Raw genomic sequence first — 16,895 nt, 5'->3', positions numbered from 1 at the left:
AATGTATAGGGCTCAAAGCAACTGGCCGTATCGCGCACATATTGTTTCTTTGGGCCATTTTTCTCCGGGGGCTCTTAAATTAATTTCCGGGGGGGGGGGGGGGGGGGGGTGGCGGCAGATGTTAAAGTAAAGGCTATATTATTTTTTATACTTTGACTCCTGAAACTAACATTATTGCACGAAGAAGAGATTCCCATAACCGAAGTCAGTGTTTCTTCCAGACTTTTTTCTCCGGGGGGCACTTGAAATTTTCGGGGGGGGGGGGGGGGGGGGCGGTAGACTTTCTTCGGGTGGGGGGGGGGCGGACACTGTTAAAAGTATATATTTTCTATATAAATTATATAAATTTCGTTTCGTTCGGGGGGGGGGGGGTGGTTCGCCCCCCCCCCCCCCCCGAAGAGATGCCTGGAAGAGACTCTGACCGAAGTTCGTATTCACCTGGGAAAAGCGGCCTGTCAATTGCAGACGTGTCCACTTTAAAACTTAACATCTAGCAGAGAGTTCGTTTTAATTTAATTTCAAAAAGACTATTAGATAGGGCCTACTGATTTCAGCGGCTAGAACAAGCACACTCTCTCCTATGTTAACCATTATCCTAATTTAAAAGTAAGACCTAGCCTACGTAACGCAGTAATAATATATGTTCAAGCCCTTTGTTAATTTCTTAGTGAAAAGATTACTAGTGTAGTTGAAATTTGGACTAATAAGTCTTGACAAAACAGATCAATCATCTATTAATTTAAAAAAAACAAGTTAATTAAAAAGTCTAGTGACAATTTTAGCGCAATTTCCTTATGTTATCTAAAAATAGCTCTGTCGTAGCGTAAATCAAGAGCAGGGTTAGTAAAACCATTGGTTAGTTATTAAAACGTTTTTTATTTTAAAAAAATTTCAGTATTTTACATGTTTTATTTACAATAGAGTTACATGACTAAAAACCATTGCGCGCCTAGCTACTGAACGTGATGACGAAGCTATAGAACGTGATGGTGCAGCTATTGAACGTGATGACGCGTGTGGTGTGGTTGGGAAAAAATGCCTACTAATTCGGTCCAAATTTTAATGAATTAAAAAAAAAATTTGTGACCGAACGAAAGGATATTTTTGAAAACTTTCTTCGGCAATATTGTTCTACATTATGGCAGGAATCGATTGGTACATGTTTCAAGTCGCTAAGTGGTCTGGTTGCCGAGATATGGGCCAAAAACTGCTTTTTTTCGAGGTTTTTTTGGCTTTTCCAGGAAATCCATGAAAGAAACCCGGAATTTTTATAACCTATGTTCATCCTCGTAACTTGCTTAACATAATTGCTTTTGGAACTAGTCATCGATATTGCTTCGTTGAGGAGGAGATACGACTTAAAGCTGCGGACACACATCCATCCATCCATCCATCCATTCATCCATTCATACATTCATACATCCAGAAATGACGGGTTAATAAACGCAATTCTCCAGAATGGAAATTGCGCTAAAAATACCTATATTCTAGGCCTAACCTATATTTATTTTTCATAAAAAAGATAATCTACAATTTGTCTAAACTCCTGTTGAAAAGATTGAACTCGGATGTACTATTTAAACTTCCGGTATTATTATTTATTGTTTGCTCTAGCTGTGATGAAGAAAACAAACAATTCGATATTCTTAAACTTTTGTAAGTTAATAGATCTAGATCGTATTAAAATGTTTTCATTTTCTAAGTTTATAGATATAATCTATGTACTCATAAAAACTCATAACATTAATTAATAAATATCCAAGCTGAAAACCAGAATTTAGTAGTTTTTCTCACTAAATCTAGAGTAAAGTTCCTCGTGTGGTCAAAACCACGGTGTGGTCACATTCCTGTTTATGGCTTCATATAATATTTGTTTGGATGTTTTATACGAAACTACCAATATCTGCTGTAAACATGTCCATTTCTAAATATATCCAGGTCAAATTCTTTTGTTTCCCTCCTTCTGAAAGATGAGTTTTTAAATTTTCAAGTTTCGAGGTATGACGTCGTAGGCGACTCTAGTTCCCCCGTATGAAAAGCACTAGGTCCCGGATGAGATGAATAAAACCAACCAATTAAAGCTTTTTATAACTAGGTTAACTATAAATAGCTTCTATGTATGTGCGGGACACTGAAAATACTGTAGTTAAGGCTATTAAAAGAATCTTAGTGGTGAAATGGGGGTGACCACAGCTGGGGTAACGATTTTTGTGTTTTACCCTCGCTGTGGTCACCAACGACTTGAGCTAGACTAGCCTAGATCTAGATGCTCTATATTTCAAGCTAAGTCTAGAACCTGTATAATTTCTAATTTTTTCTGTTGTTTTAAATTATTTCAATCATCTACTTCTTCTAAAACTAGTTTGTGTCTCTACATACAATCCAATCGAAGCAAATGTTACGTTTTGTCTTGTTAGTGATTGTTACGTCCCTTTGATATGATTATTATGGTTGTGTCCCTTGAGTCATCACTGGGTCATCCGTAATTTGTAGTTAATAAATTTAATTAACGTGTTATTATTTGGTTTTGCAAATCTATTAATTAATTATACAATCATCAACATGTTTAAATGGGTAAAATGTTTATTTCAATTATTAAAATTGGATCAAAATGTAAAAATACGCTAGTGATCACAAGCAGGGACAGGTGACCACAGGCAAAAAAAAAGGGGGGAAAAGTAGATCACAAGGAGGTTCGTCACTAAAACATGAATATCTCAAATACTATGCGTATGAATACAAAATAACTCATGCATATTAGAGTAGAATGGCAGTGGAGTAATAAAGTACTTTTGGTTTGTTTCTGTGTGAAACGGTTATAAAATAGCGCCCGATGAAAATCGGGAGTTCTGAATTTTTCGCTATGTGTGACCACAGGTGGAACTTTACTCTAGAGGAGTTTACACTTTTCGGACACACACCAAAAATTACGTAGGACCGAACACTTCGTCGGTTTTTGGCTCATAGAAACTTTAATTAGCATGTCTCACGCGAAACCACGGCGCCTGCACGTAAACTGTTCATTTATGAACACTTCCGTGTCAAGTACTTCCGTTTCCTTTCTCAAGAATTATTTTTAGAAATTTTTTAACGTTGCATGGTACGCACATTTCTATTTTTACACCAGCCGGATGAAGTGACCTAGGGTTGGACTTAGGGGCAAAACTTGAACCAATCAATGCTTAGCTAAAAGGTTACACTATAAATAGCTTCTATATATGTATGGAACATCGTAAATGTCAAGGTTAATGGGTTTTTTCGTGCTTGAACAATAAAAAAGGGGTGTTCGCTAACTTATTTGGCCTTACATGGGATCGGACAGCAACACAAAAATATTATTAAATAAGAATTTAGAGCATAAAAGGGGCTGGTTATTGAAGGGAAAGGGTCAAAATAAGGTCAAGAAGGCAGTGGAATGCGAAAGAGGAGGGGGAATCATGTGACCTGGCTGGCTTAGCAGCGTACTGCGCGAGCCGCAATGGCTGAATGGGATGAACTTTGGGAGTGTGGGAAAAAGGTTTTATACTATTAAAATTACCTCACAAACAATCAATAACACAATATAAATGCATATAATATATGTTTTTATTCATTAAATTGACTTTAAATTATTCTAAATGAACAAAAAGTGCTATGTCCGATGACGGGTAAAGGTGTCCGAACACACGTAAAACTGTATTACATGTGTTCGAACACACGTTAAGACCCCCCAGTCACTATAACAAGAATAGCTTAAGTTCTATGCGTATGAATACAAAATGACACACACATTATTAAAGTAGAATGGTTGCGGATAGATATGATACTTTTTTTTGTTTTCTATGTTAAGCGGTTACTGAATGAGACCGCATGGAATTTTTACATTGCGTTTTTTCGCTATGTGTGTCCGAAAAGTGTAAGCTCCTCTAGAATTTACGCAATTAATAAAATAATTATCAATTTAAACATGACCACTGAATAATACTCAAATAGACATCCATATTTAATCTATTAGGCACTAACTTTGGAGTTTTTAGTTCTTTTTAAACTAAATTACTTAATTTAATATTTATTGTCAATCACTGCCATGTCCAACACATCTCTCCATGACAACTCTTCTAACCCTTGAAGGTAAAGAAAACCACAAATCAGGTTAGACTTTTTAAGTGGCCATGCACAAGAGTTCCTCACTAGTGATCTCCAAATAGTGGTCATGTGGTTTTTTTTTTCAAAAAAAATTGTGGTTGTCATTTTTGCGGCTGGTCTTATAAAAAAACGGTTGACGATATTTGATTTATTTTTTCATAGACTGATAAAACTAATAATGCTTTACTATGGAAATCAATTTTGTAATATGGAAATCGATATTTAAAAAGTTCTAGTATTTTTGATGAAACCAACTTTTAAATTTAGCCTTCATTCTCCAACGCAAATTTTAAAATGCTTTTCTGGCATATATAGCCCTGCCACCTATAGCTTGTTGTTATAACGTGAAAGTCCCGCCATTTTGCGCGTGGTAAACATTTTAAAAACTAATTAGTAGAAGGTCTCTGGAATTTGGCCGAAAAATCGTCGGAAGTCAAGCGTCCGGTTCGGACGCCATATTGTTGTTAGCAACCCACCACGCCTCCAAGTTAGAGAGAAATACTAGAATTTAGTGATAAACCTGCTTCACCAGCAGCCTCACCATGTCACAAAAAGTGACAAAATCACAACAAAAAAAAGTCAACTTGAGTTGTTCAGTTCAGTGAACTTCAGTGATTCACTCATCAGTCATCTAGAGTAACTTAGATCTGCGAACACATATAGCAAAAAAATCTAGGGGGGGGGGGGGAATTTTTATACCGGTGTCCGATAATGAAATCTTCTTTAAAAAAGCCTTTAAAAGGGGTGTACTGTTAGGTTACTTACTGGTAGTTAACTAAATACACACATGGCTGGCTACTGTCAATGCTAACTCTGTCCCTAAGCCCTAACCCAAACCCTGGTCCTACCATGAGCCTAACCCTAATTTCTAACCATAAAATTAGTGGAGATTAAAATTCTACTAACAACCCAACACACCTATTTTATGGAAGAGTCAATTATCGGACATCGGTATCTAAAATTATCCAAAATCGGAAGTCCCAATTTCAATTGGATCTCATTTCATAACTATTTGATGTAGAAAAACTATCGTTTTAGTTAGTAAAATTGTCCGAAGCTAATAATGTGAAAGAAAGGTGACTCATTAATTATATATGGCTTTATGCCTTTTACGCAAGTTTTGTTACAAATATAATAGATAGCTGAATAATAGCCAAAAGCAATGTCTTAATTTATTAATAACTAGTGCCCTATAGTATAGGCCAGTAATTAAGGATACAAGATACCCATGTTTTCGATAAAAATTACTTTTTATCCTCCAACACTTTTTTTCTTTATTGGCTGGAAACACCATTTGGCTATCTATTTTCAAAAGCTTCAGGCTTCTAGAAGTTAACACTTATCCCTTTATTACGATGTGAAACAATGGTACCCCCCATCCATTTTTCACACATTTATGCTGACACCATCGTCAAGCATGCCTTACGTTTTTTATTGCTCGCGAGGCGCCAGACACCATACATCAGTCTGTCGGACAGACACTAGTGTACACACTGGTGAAGATAACTTTTTCTTTGTTCCAAAAATTGGTGGGGTAGGCCTTGTTTATTACACAGTAAAATTTGACATCAAACTCCATATGTGGGCATGAGTAGTATAATCGTAAAAAGTTTGACTGGGAAGAAATTAATTGATAAAATAGGCCAATCGTGAAATTCTATTGAAAAGCAAAAATAGCAACGATTGGCTATTGAGTGGTCATGTGGATTTGGTTTCGCCATCTTGACCTACAAACAGGAGTGGTGAATAAAATGAACATTCCGGCCTATATTGGTTAATTAATTGAAATTAAATCTGCTTTAAACATTCTTTTCTGATTATCTACTTTAAAAAATGCCTTGACCAAAAAATCCATGCAGAAAATAATGTTCTGCTGCTGCGAGAAATAAATAAACGACCATTGACCTTCGACCCCATAACCTAGATTTGTCGATCGCAAGTACTAGTAGTATTAGTGCATCGAGGAAGAAAATCGATTTGATGAATGTATCTGCAAACAAATGTGACATAAATACAAGCAATCATGAATCAAACGGATTTTACTACATTTGATTCAAATGGAAAAGGTCATCTGTGCCCACTATTTATGCAGCCAGGCTTTACAGTTGAAGTTGCGATAGTGCTGGTTTCTGCTCCATCATGAGTATACATTGCACGCTGTGCACATACACTAATTCAGCGCATTCCTCACCCAAAGTCAACACTAGCAAGTCTGTGTATGAGGTCAACAGAAGAATGACACTTTTCAGTCATGAATGTGGTGGACGCCAAGCTACGCTGCAGACACTTTGTATGGTGATGGGTATTCCAGGCATGAGCTTAGCAACATATCAAAAACATGACAAGACAGTTACAGGTAGGACAGTTTGATTTTGTTTTAGTAAATGTATTGTAACTATTCTATTAATATCTAATCTATATCTAACTATAGCTGAACTATAATTAAACTAAGGTTGAATAATGAATATTATTACACAGTAATGTGTGTAAACTAGATTTAGAATCTATTACTAATTACTATAGATCTATACTATACTAGATCTAGTCTATAGTATATTCAATTTTTGTTAAAAGTAAATGTGTCAACCAATCTAGATTTCTAGATCCAGCCACTTTCCAAAAGTAGAGTTTATAAATTAGTGCTAGATCTATCTAGATATAGCCTAAATATATATACATACTAATTGTTAATTAGCTTCTAGTCTGTTCATTGACATTTTACTCAAACTTAATATTTTATGATCTTCTTTATAAGTAAATTGCTGATGTAGTACAACATTATGTTAATGCATGTAGTAAATATTTTTGTGTATATGTATATATATGTCTATATATATATATATGTGTGTGTTTATTTATTTATTTATTTATATGTAAGCCTATCTCTCATTTTTTCAGATGCTGAAATTGAATGTGGTGATGAAACATTGAAGCAAGCTGCAGCTGTTGTGCGACAAGCTAACACAAAGAAAGATGATGCTGCCATCGATGCCGGAGAAGAACCCATTATAAACATCAGTGTGTCCTATGATGGGACATGGCACAAAAGAGGCTTCACCTCCCTGTATGGCATTGGTACAATCATCGACATACTTACTGGGCTTGTACTTGATAGTCACGTGCTAAGTAAAATGCAGAGAAAAAACAATGTCAGATGATGAACGAGAAGCTTGGGAGGAATCACACCAAACTGACTGCTGAAAAAACCACAATGGTTCCAGCAACTCCATGGAGGCAGCTGCAGCAGTGACAATGATGGGGCAGGTCTGAAGAAAGGTTAAGCTTGAGGTACTTAGAAATGTTGTGTGATGGTGACTCATCTGCTTTCACATAGCCATATGTGAATTAGATCCATACCTTGGCTATGAAGTGACAAAGCTTGATTGCGTTAATCATGCCCATAAAAGAATGGGCACAGCTCTTAGAAAACTAACCAAAAATGAAAGGCTTGGTGGCAAAGGTGTTGGCAGACTAACTGAAGCCAAGTGTGACAAGTTACAACATTTTTATAGAGGGGCAATTTTATCCAATTTTCCTGATACAGCAATGATAAAAAAGGTGTATGGAGTACACTATACCACTCCATGTCAACTGACAAAGAGCCCAGACACCATTTTTCAAAAAGCACTGGCAAAAGGAGAGTCTCCACCTAGCCATTCAGGGCACAGTCAATCTACCTTCTTATCTTTGTCTGTGGCCCACAAAATGTTTCCGATCTACCGGTGGATGACTGATGACAGCTTATAAAAAAGACTTATCCATGGTGGTACACAAAACACCAATGAGAGCTTAAACCATTTGATATGGATTCGATGCCCAAAGACAATATTCAGTGAGGGGCCTTTATGCTTTGTATCTGTTTTAAAAAAGCTAGACCTCAGTCAGGGTTCGTGCGGCCTCCTGAAATTCAAGGAGGAATTCTCATGAAATGTAAAAAAAATATAAAAACCTCCTGGAATTCTCATGAAATTTTAAAAATTCTCATGAAATTTCAATAGCCCGGCAAAACCCAACCAAAATTATTTGATTTTGTTCCGCCAATCAATGAATAGTAATTTTAGGATGGGCAAGTGGAATCGATACGTATATCTACATTTCTGCGTCTATGCATACCGGGCTTCCATAAATTTATCAATATATTATATATAGGTATGCGTCGAATTTGATCTATCGTTCTTTTGAATATTTTTTTCAACGTTCGGGGTACATCATCTTTTCTACTTCGTGATTTTTTCTGTTTTTGGATTCATTTTTTCTTGTGTTACTTAAATCTAGATTTAATTTAGACTAGATCTTATGATCTACATCGTTTCGACTGAAAAATGCCGAAGTACACTTGCTCATTCAACACTGTGTGGCTTGATAATATCAACTACAAATCGTGGCTTCAGCAAGACTCTGATAAGAAGGGCTATTGCAAACTTTGCAAGAAGTCCATTGACATCACTAATATGGGAGGAGTGGCTATAAAGTCGCATGCAAAATCGGAGAAGCATTCTCAGCGTGCTACTTCATCAGGTTGCCTCTCTATAGCTTCATTTTCTGCAGTTAGAAAGAGGGATGCTCCATCTCCTTCCACTTTATAGTCTTTGGTGCCAGAATCTGTCAATGAGAATGAATCTGTACTGTCCAGACCTGTCCAAGCTTCAAATTCAATCAAGAAGCACATCACCAATGACGACACCATCACTGCTGTGTGTTATGGGCACTGAAAGTGGTTGATTCCCACTATTCTGCAAATAGCTGCAACAACATTATATCTCTAAATCAAGTCATAGATAATAGATGATTTTTCTAGCTGCTTTAAGAAGATTAAAAGTAAAGAACATGTAGTTACAAAAATGGGCAGTTTGACCCAGGCCTGTATTGTACAAGTCACTGCTGTGTAATGTGTCTGATGCATATGTTGGTAACCTTCTAGAATGTTTTATGGAAACAATCACTGGTAAAAAAAATTTCATCTGTACCATACACCAAACCACTGTGGCACAGATGTTTTTAGAGCTGGGCATTTTAGCTGATCTCCATATAGGAGAAGCTATGATGTTGAATAAAAATGTTACCTTGTTGTGGGATGAAATCAAGATCTCCAAACAAACCCCTAATTTTGGATGTCAGAGAAAGGCTTGGTGTTAAGGCCTGTGGTTACTCACATCATATTTTTCTATCTCAACAGTGTCTTTATATGCTAGTCGAGAGAAAAATTCCATACGCCAATGTTGACAATCAATGATTCAAAAAAATTTCTTCTAGCTCCAGTTAACCACTGAGTTATATAGCAGTTAAATATTTTATTGGATACTCAAATTTTATACCTGAAATGCCATGTGAATACTCTTGATGGCTTTGCATCAACGGCAAGAAAATAACTTTTAGATCATGAAAAAACATCAGGCACCACTTCAACTGCATCTGTAGGCCCAAAAGCTATTCACTGTTTGATGGATATTTCCAAAGTACATTATCATGATGACCGGAGAACACCAAGTTTTAATTATGTTGTAAAAAGTGTAGATATTCCTATTGGAATGTTTATGACATCTTGGAAAGAGAATGCTCCATTTATCTGGCATTATAGTTTTTTGTAGACATAATCTTCTACCATATGTATCCAAAAATCAATCTTCAAATTTTAAAGTGAAATATCAAAAGTTATCTTGAAGAACTAAATGTTATTGCACAACTTACAACTCTTGCTTTAATTGGATAATCAATAACTGGCCCTGGATGACAAAATTTGATTTAAATCAAAACATTTAAGACTAGTTTGCATTATTCAAAGCTGCCAATCTGAATTTGAATGTTTTATTTCGAGCCCTTTAAAAATTATTGCTTTGAAGTAAAATGTTCTGGCGAGTCTATTAAACAAGAAAATGGACCTGTTTTACAATCACTAATAAGCAATTTAGATCCTGGCATAACAATATTTTAGAAAAAAAAACATTTTGATTGTAGTGCAAAGTATTCCTTCAGTTTATAAGAGGCAGTTAAAACAATTATATTGAAGGAAATTTATCTAACCCAAATAATGACATAGTTAAAAGGGCTCATTAGCACCAGCACATGTTTTGTCATGGCCCCATCAGCGCTTGTCATGGTCTCATTAGCACCAGCTCATGTCATGGCCTCATCAGCACATGTCATGGCCTCATTAGCACCAGCACATGTCATGGCCTCATCAGCACCAGCCCATGTCATGGCCTCATCAGCACATGTCATGGCCTCACCAGCAGCAGCACATGTCATGGCCTCACCAGCATCAGCACATATGGCCCCATCAGCACCAGCTCATAACATGGTCTCATTATGCCAAAACAGAGAAACAGCTTGACGGAGAAATCTACTAAGTGGTTTTTGTTTTTAAAAAAAAGAATAATGTATATTTTAATAATATCCTCTAAGTATGAAGGTCAAATACAGTACTTGTGAAATGCATGCAGAATGCCAGAGAGAGAGGGGTAGAGAACGATTGAATTCAGAGATCGTTTGATGACAGCTGTGATATGGGATGAAGAATGTCGACAGAAGACAAACACAGGGCGTTAGCCTAGGCTGTGGTGGTGTTGTCCATAAATCTAAGACGTGTTTGATGAAAGAACTGTGTCAGTAGAATGTGAGAGTGAACCAGTATAGGGACCTGTGACAGTGTAGGTATGTTGGTTTTTTGTGTTATTCTTAGAACATTTACTTTTAAGAAGATGTGTGCTTCTTTTTACTTTGATAAACCAGCTCCAAAGTCGTGTGTACCAGTCTAGCCTCCAAATTCGTGGAAAAAATGTCTCATTTTGGTGCAGGGTAAAACACAACTTGAGAAGAATAACACTTTGATGACATTTTTAATGAGCCTCGGCAATGTAAAAGATTGACGACAGAATTGACAATTAATGTAGCCTATCAGACAAGATCTAGGGTAAATTTACAGAAAATATAACTTGCAGTCTAGTTACTGTGGTGCAAAAAAGCATGTTATTAATGAGCTGAAAGCAATCCACGAAAGCTATGTGCAATGAGATCAATCACTAACATTCATGGATCTCAAGGACTAAAATAAAATCATGTATTTGAATACAAGATGGCATATACAAGTGCTTTTTTTTTCAAACCATAAAAAAACAAAGGTTTTTGATTTGTTTAGGGTCAAAGTTGTTCGCAAGTGTTGATTTACTCTATGGATTGAGATTCAATAGATCAAAGTCTCCAACCAATTGTTTTCTGACTTAAAACTAACTTACTAGTGGGTTAAAGAGTTTTTTTTTTTTGGGTCATTGGTTTAAAAAAAAACAGTTGTATGCTAAATGTTTGGTTGTGTCATTGGCAGTGTTGAGGTAATTGTCCTGAAAATGTTAAACTGAAAGAGCTCAGTGATAAGCTCACAGAATGGTGCTCATTACCTCCCCTCAGCTCTGTGCCTGTGTGACTTTTAGACCACTGTCTTAAGGTCACTTGTAACAAAAGCTCCATTTACCTTTTGGTCTTATCACCAAACCTTTCAGAAAAAACCAGGTAACTTGTTTTTCTTTTTGCCTTGCTGCTAAGGCGGTTAATCTGGGCAAAAGAAAAATGTTGGTTTTCCGTAACTTTTCATTCTTATTTCTTGGTTAAGGTAGAACATGTTTTATTGTTTTTAAATTATGTGCTGTGTATTTTGATGACTTAATAGCTTTTAGTAAAACATGAAAACGATTTTTGTTATTGAACAATGGTTATTAACTTAGTAGTAGTAATAAAAAATGTTTTTAAAAATGTAAGATGTGTAGGTTTTGTTTTTCCTGATTAATTGTAGATTTAATGTATCAGATTATGGTACTTTCTGCTGTAAAATTGGAATAAAATTATTTTATGTTATTAAATAAGGTGTCATAATTTTCAACAGTTAATTCCTGCAGTTGTTTGCCTATAATGTGATACCAAGTTTTATTATCAAAATAAATTACTAGCCTGAAAATTGCTTGATTATTAAATGCGCATATTACTAAATAGCTATTATTTTGAACCCACATTCCTTTGTAAAACAGTGATTATTTTTTTCCCTTTTTGTTGACATAAGTTCCACCATATCACACAAAAGTTTCATTCACTTAGCTTCATCCCATCTAAACAAATAGTGGGTTTTAGGGAAACAGTTAAGTTGTTGGTTGTCACCTACTCCAAGTTATTACTTATAATACATGCTTTTTTTTTGTTTTATTCTATTGGTGGAAACTATTTAGTAACTAAAGAGTATATAATATTCGTTTAATGCAATAAATATTTTGCTGGCATTATGTTAACAGGAAATTCTTCCATTATCTTCTGCTCCAATACACCCAGTATTAGACAAATAAACAACTAATGGTAGGCATACAACAAGCACTGATCACCCATTGCTGTTATATATAAATATTTAGCAGATTTAGCAAAGTAAAGCTTATTAAAGTAATTTTTTTCCAAATGACCACAGTATGACCACAAAAATTTGTAAAAAAAAAAAAGGAAAACATGGCTTTGTGTCTTTTTTATGCATATCATTACCATGACTTTCATTTTTAAAAGTAGGTTGATGTGAGAAATTATCTTGGTGTTTCACCTCTTTTCTATTTAACAATGAAACATTTATCACTTTACAATGCATAATATGTCTATAACTTTATAAACAACATGCTGGCCTACATAACAAAATATTTCTTTGCTTCAGGCTGAATTGACTCTGGTTTGCCATGGGGACGTGCTACTCAAAAGATGCATCTGAAAGCAAACCACCACAATCAAAGAGAGAGCTGAAAAGGAAGAAGTGTGACACCGACGCACTGACAGCAGAAAGTGTGCCCTTGTGTGAGGGGGATAAAACATCAGAGGACGCCCCTGCCGAAACAGGTACAGCTGTTTCTAAGATTGACAGCTCCCTGGGGGAGGATTCCAGGTCCTCCACACCTGAACTTCTTCCAGAACAGACAGATGAGAAACGTATTGACCGAGGGGTCGCGCCGTCTGATAGTGGGATAGAGAGTATTGGCACAGCCGCTGATGATGCTGTAACCACGACAGATTCAGTGAGTAAACAAAGCCAGCTGGCCAAAAGGCTGGAGCGCCTCAGCCGCGGGTCTTGCAGCAGGTGTGGGAACTTCAAGCTGGACGATTGCGCTTTCACTGCCCTCTTGGCCGACACATACTGTCTGTGTGGACCCAGGCAGGCGGGCAAGCCAGGCGTCAACCCCAACTGCCAAACCCACGGCAACCACTCCCCGAGAAAACAATCCCCATCTCATACGACTGACACATCAAACGGTCAGGTTTGTAATAAATCTGAAGACAATGTCGTGTCCGATGACCTCCAACTCAAGTCGAGTCTCAAAAAAGCAAACGGTGGTCGTAAAGATAAAAACCTGAGAATCTCCATAAGGTCCACTGACAGTCTAGAAATGGCATTAACATTACTCTCGCTCTCCGAGGGCTACAAGCTTGACGTCTCAGACATTTCTATCAACAATAAGAAATACGTCAAAGCCCCGCTTGCACAGTTTGACTCCATGGAGAACAATTTAAATTCTTCGCCTTCCAGCAAATCTGGCAAGAGACGAAGTCTGTTGAGTGAGATACTAGACATCACAGACTCTATCTGTAGGTGTGACTTCTACTCGAACGAGTACTGTTGTACATCAGGGCAGCACTTAAGTGAGAACACAAACAACACTGAGTCGTTTGAACAGGCTCATTGTTATGAAAATGGGGTTGACAGTGGTTCTCAAAATGTGTGCGATAACCCGTGTGAGCATGAATCCCCTACAAGTGAGCAGTTGTGTTCTCATTCTTCTGACAAGTCTAATGCAGCAAGCAAAAAGACAGCCAGCTTGCCTAAAAATGTCTCTTTTGCCACCCACGCGACTGGGGAATTAGATGAGTCTAAACTGTATGCAACGATCTCAGGAACTGTCCACAGTGAGTCTGTCATGTCTGAGGAATCATCTGGTGTTTTCACATACAGTAACACGTCAACATCTGAGCCGTTACTTGTTCAAAAGCCTAAAAAAAGTAAGTGATGTTTGTTCTAGTTTCTGTAGATTTTTGTTATTATAAATTAAATATTTGCCCTGCAATAACAGTGAAAATTATAGAAAAGCTTTGTATCATCTATCAAGTTTAATTAAATGTATAAATGCAATGTAGCTTCAGCTGGTAAGATATATATAATTTAAATATAGGTTCAACTAAACCTATGACTTAAATATAGCTTCATTTAATATATGATTATAATGTAGCTTAATATTTACAAATGTATAATAGTCATCTAGAGATAGCTAATTTTATATTTGCTAAACAGCTTTGAGTTATTGCTTTGTGGTTAACTGGTGCAATGTATCTAATTGTGTTACCTCTCTGGTGTTGACTAGACTCCCACAAGCGCACCGCGTCTTTAAGCAGTCGTGGTGTGTTGCTCAGTGACTCCAGCAGTGAGGCCTTAGACTGTGGGACAGAGGAGGACATGGCAAGCCTAGACCTGGACAGCTTGAGTAGGGCCACATCCCTCTCCTACAGCAGTATTAGGTATTCAGTTTGTTCTACAAACTATTGGTAGTATTAGGTAATCTACTAGTACTAGTTCCCTTAATTATTAGCAGTAAAGCAGTCTCAAAATAGCTTAGCAGCATTAGGTATTCTACTAGTACCACAATTTATTGGCAGTCTCAAAATTACCCAGCAGAGTTAGGTATTCTACTGATCTAAAAATTACCCAGCCATGTTTATTTTAATAATCAATTAGTACTTTTTAAAATCCCAAGTATAAATAGGTCTTCATATTATATGCAAGCTTTGGTTTCAATAAAAATTACTCTTGGCTTAAATATACTTAAAAAAACACCTTATAGTGTTTAATTATATCTGCCTTAATTAGCAAATATAATTTATAAATATTAAAAATTTCTTGGCAAAAGTTAAATTAATACGTATAAAAGTTATTTAAAACATTATTGAACCAAAAATATTATATTTGTAAACTTAGCTATCACTATTAAACTTTGTTACCATAGAGATTCGTAACACCACATTCTCTATTTTTAAAAATTCATTGTGTGTATTATATCAACAGACATTTGGTGGAAAGCACTGAAGATTTGGTCTCCCCTCTATCCTCTGCACGTAAAATGATGGTGGATGGTGTTGAGTGTATTGTTATACCTACAGAAACCTATTACCAAATGCAGTCAGATCTAACCACACTCAAGCAACAGTTGCTCTGTCTGTCTTCACTTATTCAAGAGGTGTGTGAACGGCAGGTGTGTGAGCAAAATTACGCATGCTGCCTTTTTTTTTTCTTTACTTGTTTGTGTATAATTAAATTGGCATGCATGTAAGCAAAATTACGTATGCTGCCTTTTTTTTTCTTAACTAGTTTGTGGATAGATAAATTGGCAGGCATGTTAGCAAAATTACAAAATTATGCATGCTGCCTTTTTTTTCGTTCTTTACTTCTGTTTAGGTAAATTGGTAGGCATGTAAGGAAAATTACGGATATGCTGCCTTTTTTCTTTAATTTATTATCATTTGGTTTATTGCGGGTGTTAGCAAAAGTATGTATGCTTCCTTTTATTTTCTTGTGTTACTTGTGTGGGTAAAGAGGTAGGTGTGGAGTGTGAGCAAAATTTCATATACTGCCTTTTTTATTCTTGCTTTTTCATACAGTCTTGATAAAATTGGCAGGTGTGTGCCATTTTTATTGTCTAAGTAAGCAAAATGTAAAATGTGTTCAGGTTGTCATGCAGTATTTTTAATACATCTATTTTTACTACCTATCTTCCCAACAAAAACACTGATTTACATAAATAAAAATATATTTATGTAAAGAGCAAAAGCTTGTGTGCAATATGTGTTTTGTTACAAGGTTACATGTGTTTTACAAAATGTGATTGCACTGTAAGCTACACAGCTGTACAGCTGACAGGGAATTTCACCCATAATTAATGTCCCACTATCTTCCATGGCAATACATTTATTACTATTAAATTGTCTAAGTTTAATGAGTGACTAAAAGTATTATTTACATGTCCAACTATTTTTATTTCCAGGGAGCTGATGGAGTGTACCTGTCTTCCAACACAGAAGAAGTTCCGGAACTTTAAAATAGAAATGTGACCAAAATGAGACGTCTCACCTCCTTATTTTTTTTTCTATTATTATAATTATTCTTCAAAACCAAAGTTTTAAATTATTTCAAGTCTAGTTTTTAAAATACATCATATGTACAGAATGTAAAGACCTAGAACAAAACAAAGAACTTTTGTTCTATACAGATTGGCTCTATTTGACATATCAGACATATCATAATTTTTTTTTGTTCAAACATACTTAAGACTGGTTACAGCTGACCGATGACCTCCTCAACTCACATAATTTAAATTAATTTGTTTTTGTAGCATATAATCATTAATTTATTTGAATAATTTCATGTGAATGATATGATATATTTTACTAATAAGTTTTACTTGTGTCACTAAACTCAGAAATGTTTTTAAAAAAAAACTACCGTTACCAAAAGCTGGCTTAATTTTTTATTTTTTTTAAATATTGCACTATTTTTAATGCAGTACGGGACCAATGAAACAATCACATTTTTAAAGCATGTTTACAAACGTGACCAATCCGGGCTTTTTCTACCAAAAAAATGTCTTTTTTTTTTTTGCTATTAAAATTATTCATTTCTTAAGTTTAAAATATTAAAGTACTTATATACTTGAAATAATATGTTTCTATTAGTTTTGCCAACTTAGTGAAGTAAGTTATTGAGTGACCCTTGT

The 16,895-nt window shown here is 35.7% G+C and overlaps 1 protein-coding gene across 2 annotated transcripts; it reads left to right on the top strand.

Annotated features, from left to right (window-relative positions):
• Positions 1-1,600: 1,600 nt before the first annotated feature.
• Positions 1,601-16,428, top strand: LOC131954871 (uncharacterized). Of its 2 annotated transcripts, none has more exons than XM_059318690.1 (5): positions 1,601-1,656; positions 12,800-14,133; positions 14,493-14,646; positions 15,191-15,362; positions 16,167-16,428. In XM_059318690.1, exons 2-5 carry the CDS (start codon positions 12,822-12,824, stop codon positions 16,218-16,220), a joined length of 1,692 nt encoding a protein of 563 aa, XP_059174673.1. In that variant the 5' UTR covers positions 1,601-1,656; positions 12,800-12,821; the 3' UTR covers positions 16,221-16,428. The 2 variants fall into 2 exon arrangements, with proteins under 2 accessions (XP_059174673.1, XP_059174671.1); XM_059318688.1 differs by having other exon boundaries at positions 15,191-15,377.
• Positions 16,429-16,895: the final 467 nt, after the last annotated feature.

This window comes from Physella acuta, unplaced genomic scaffold (genome assembly GCF_028476545.2).
Source record: "Physella acuta isolate Inbredline_101_S28 unplaced genomic scaffold, ASM2847654v3 ptg001036l, whole genome shotgun sequence".
NCBI lineage: Eukaryota > Metazoa > Mollusca > Gastropoda > Physidae > Physella > Physella acuta.
This window is presented reverse-complemented; position numbering and strand designations above follow the sequence as displayed.

Bases quoted from the DNA above. Each gene is read 5' to 3' on its own strand.
- LOC131954871 (XM_059318688.1), top strand. From the start codon at position 12,822: ATGGGGACGTGCTACTCAAAAGATGCATCTGAAAGCAAACCACCACAA. The intron at 14,647-15,190 runs GTATTCAGTTTG...TTATATCAACAG, and splicing joins CTCTCCTACAGCAGTATTAG to ACATTTGGTGGAAAGCACTG. The intron at 15,378-16,166 runs GTGTGTGAGCAA...TTTTATTTCCAG, and splicing joins AAGAGGTGTGTGAACGGCAG to GGAGCTGATGGAGTGTACCT.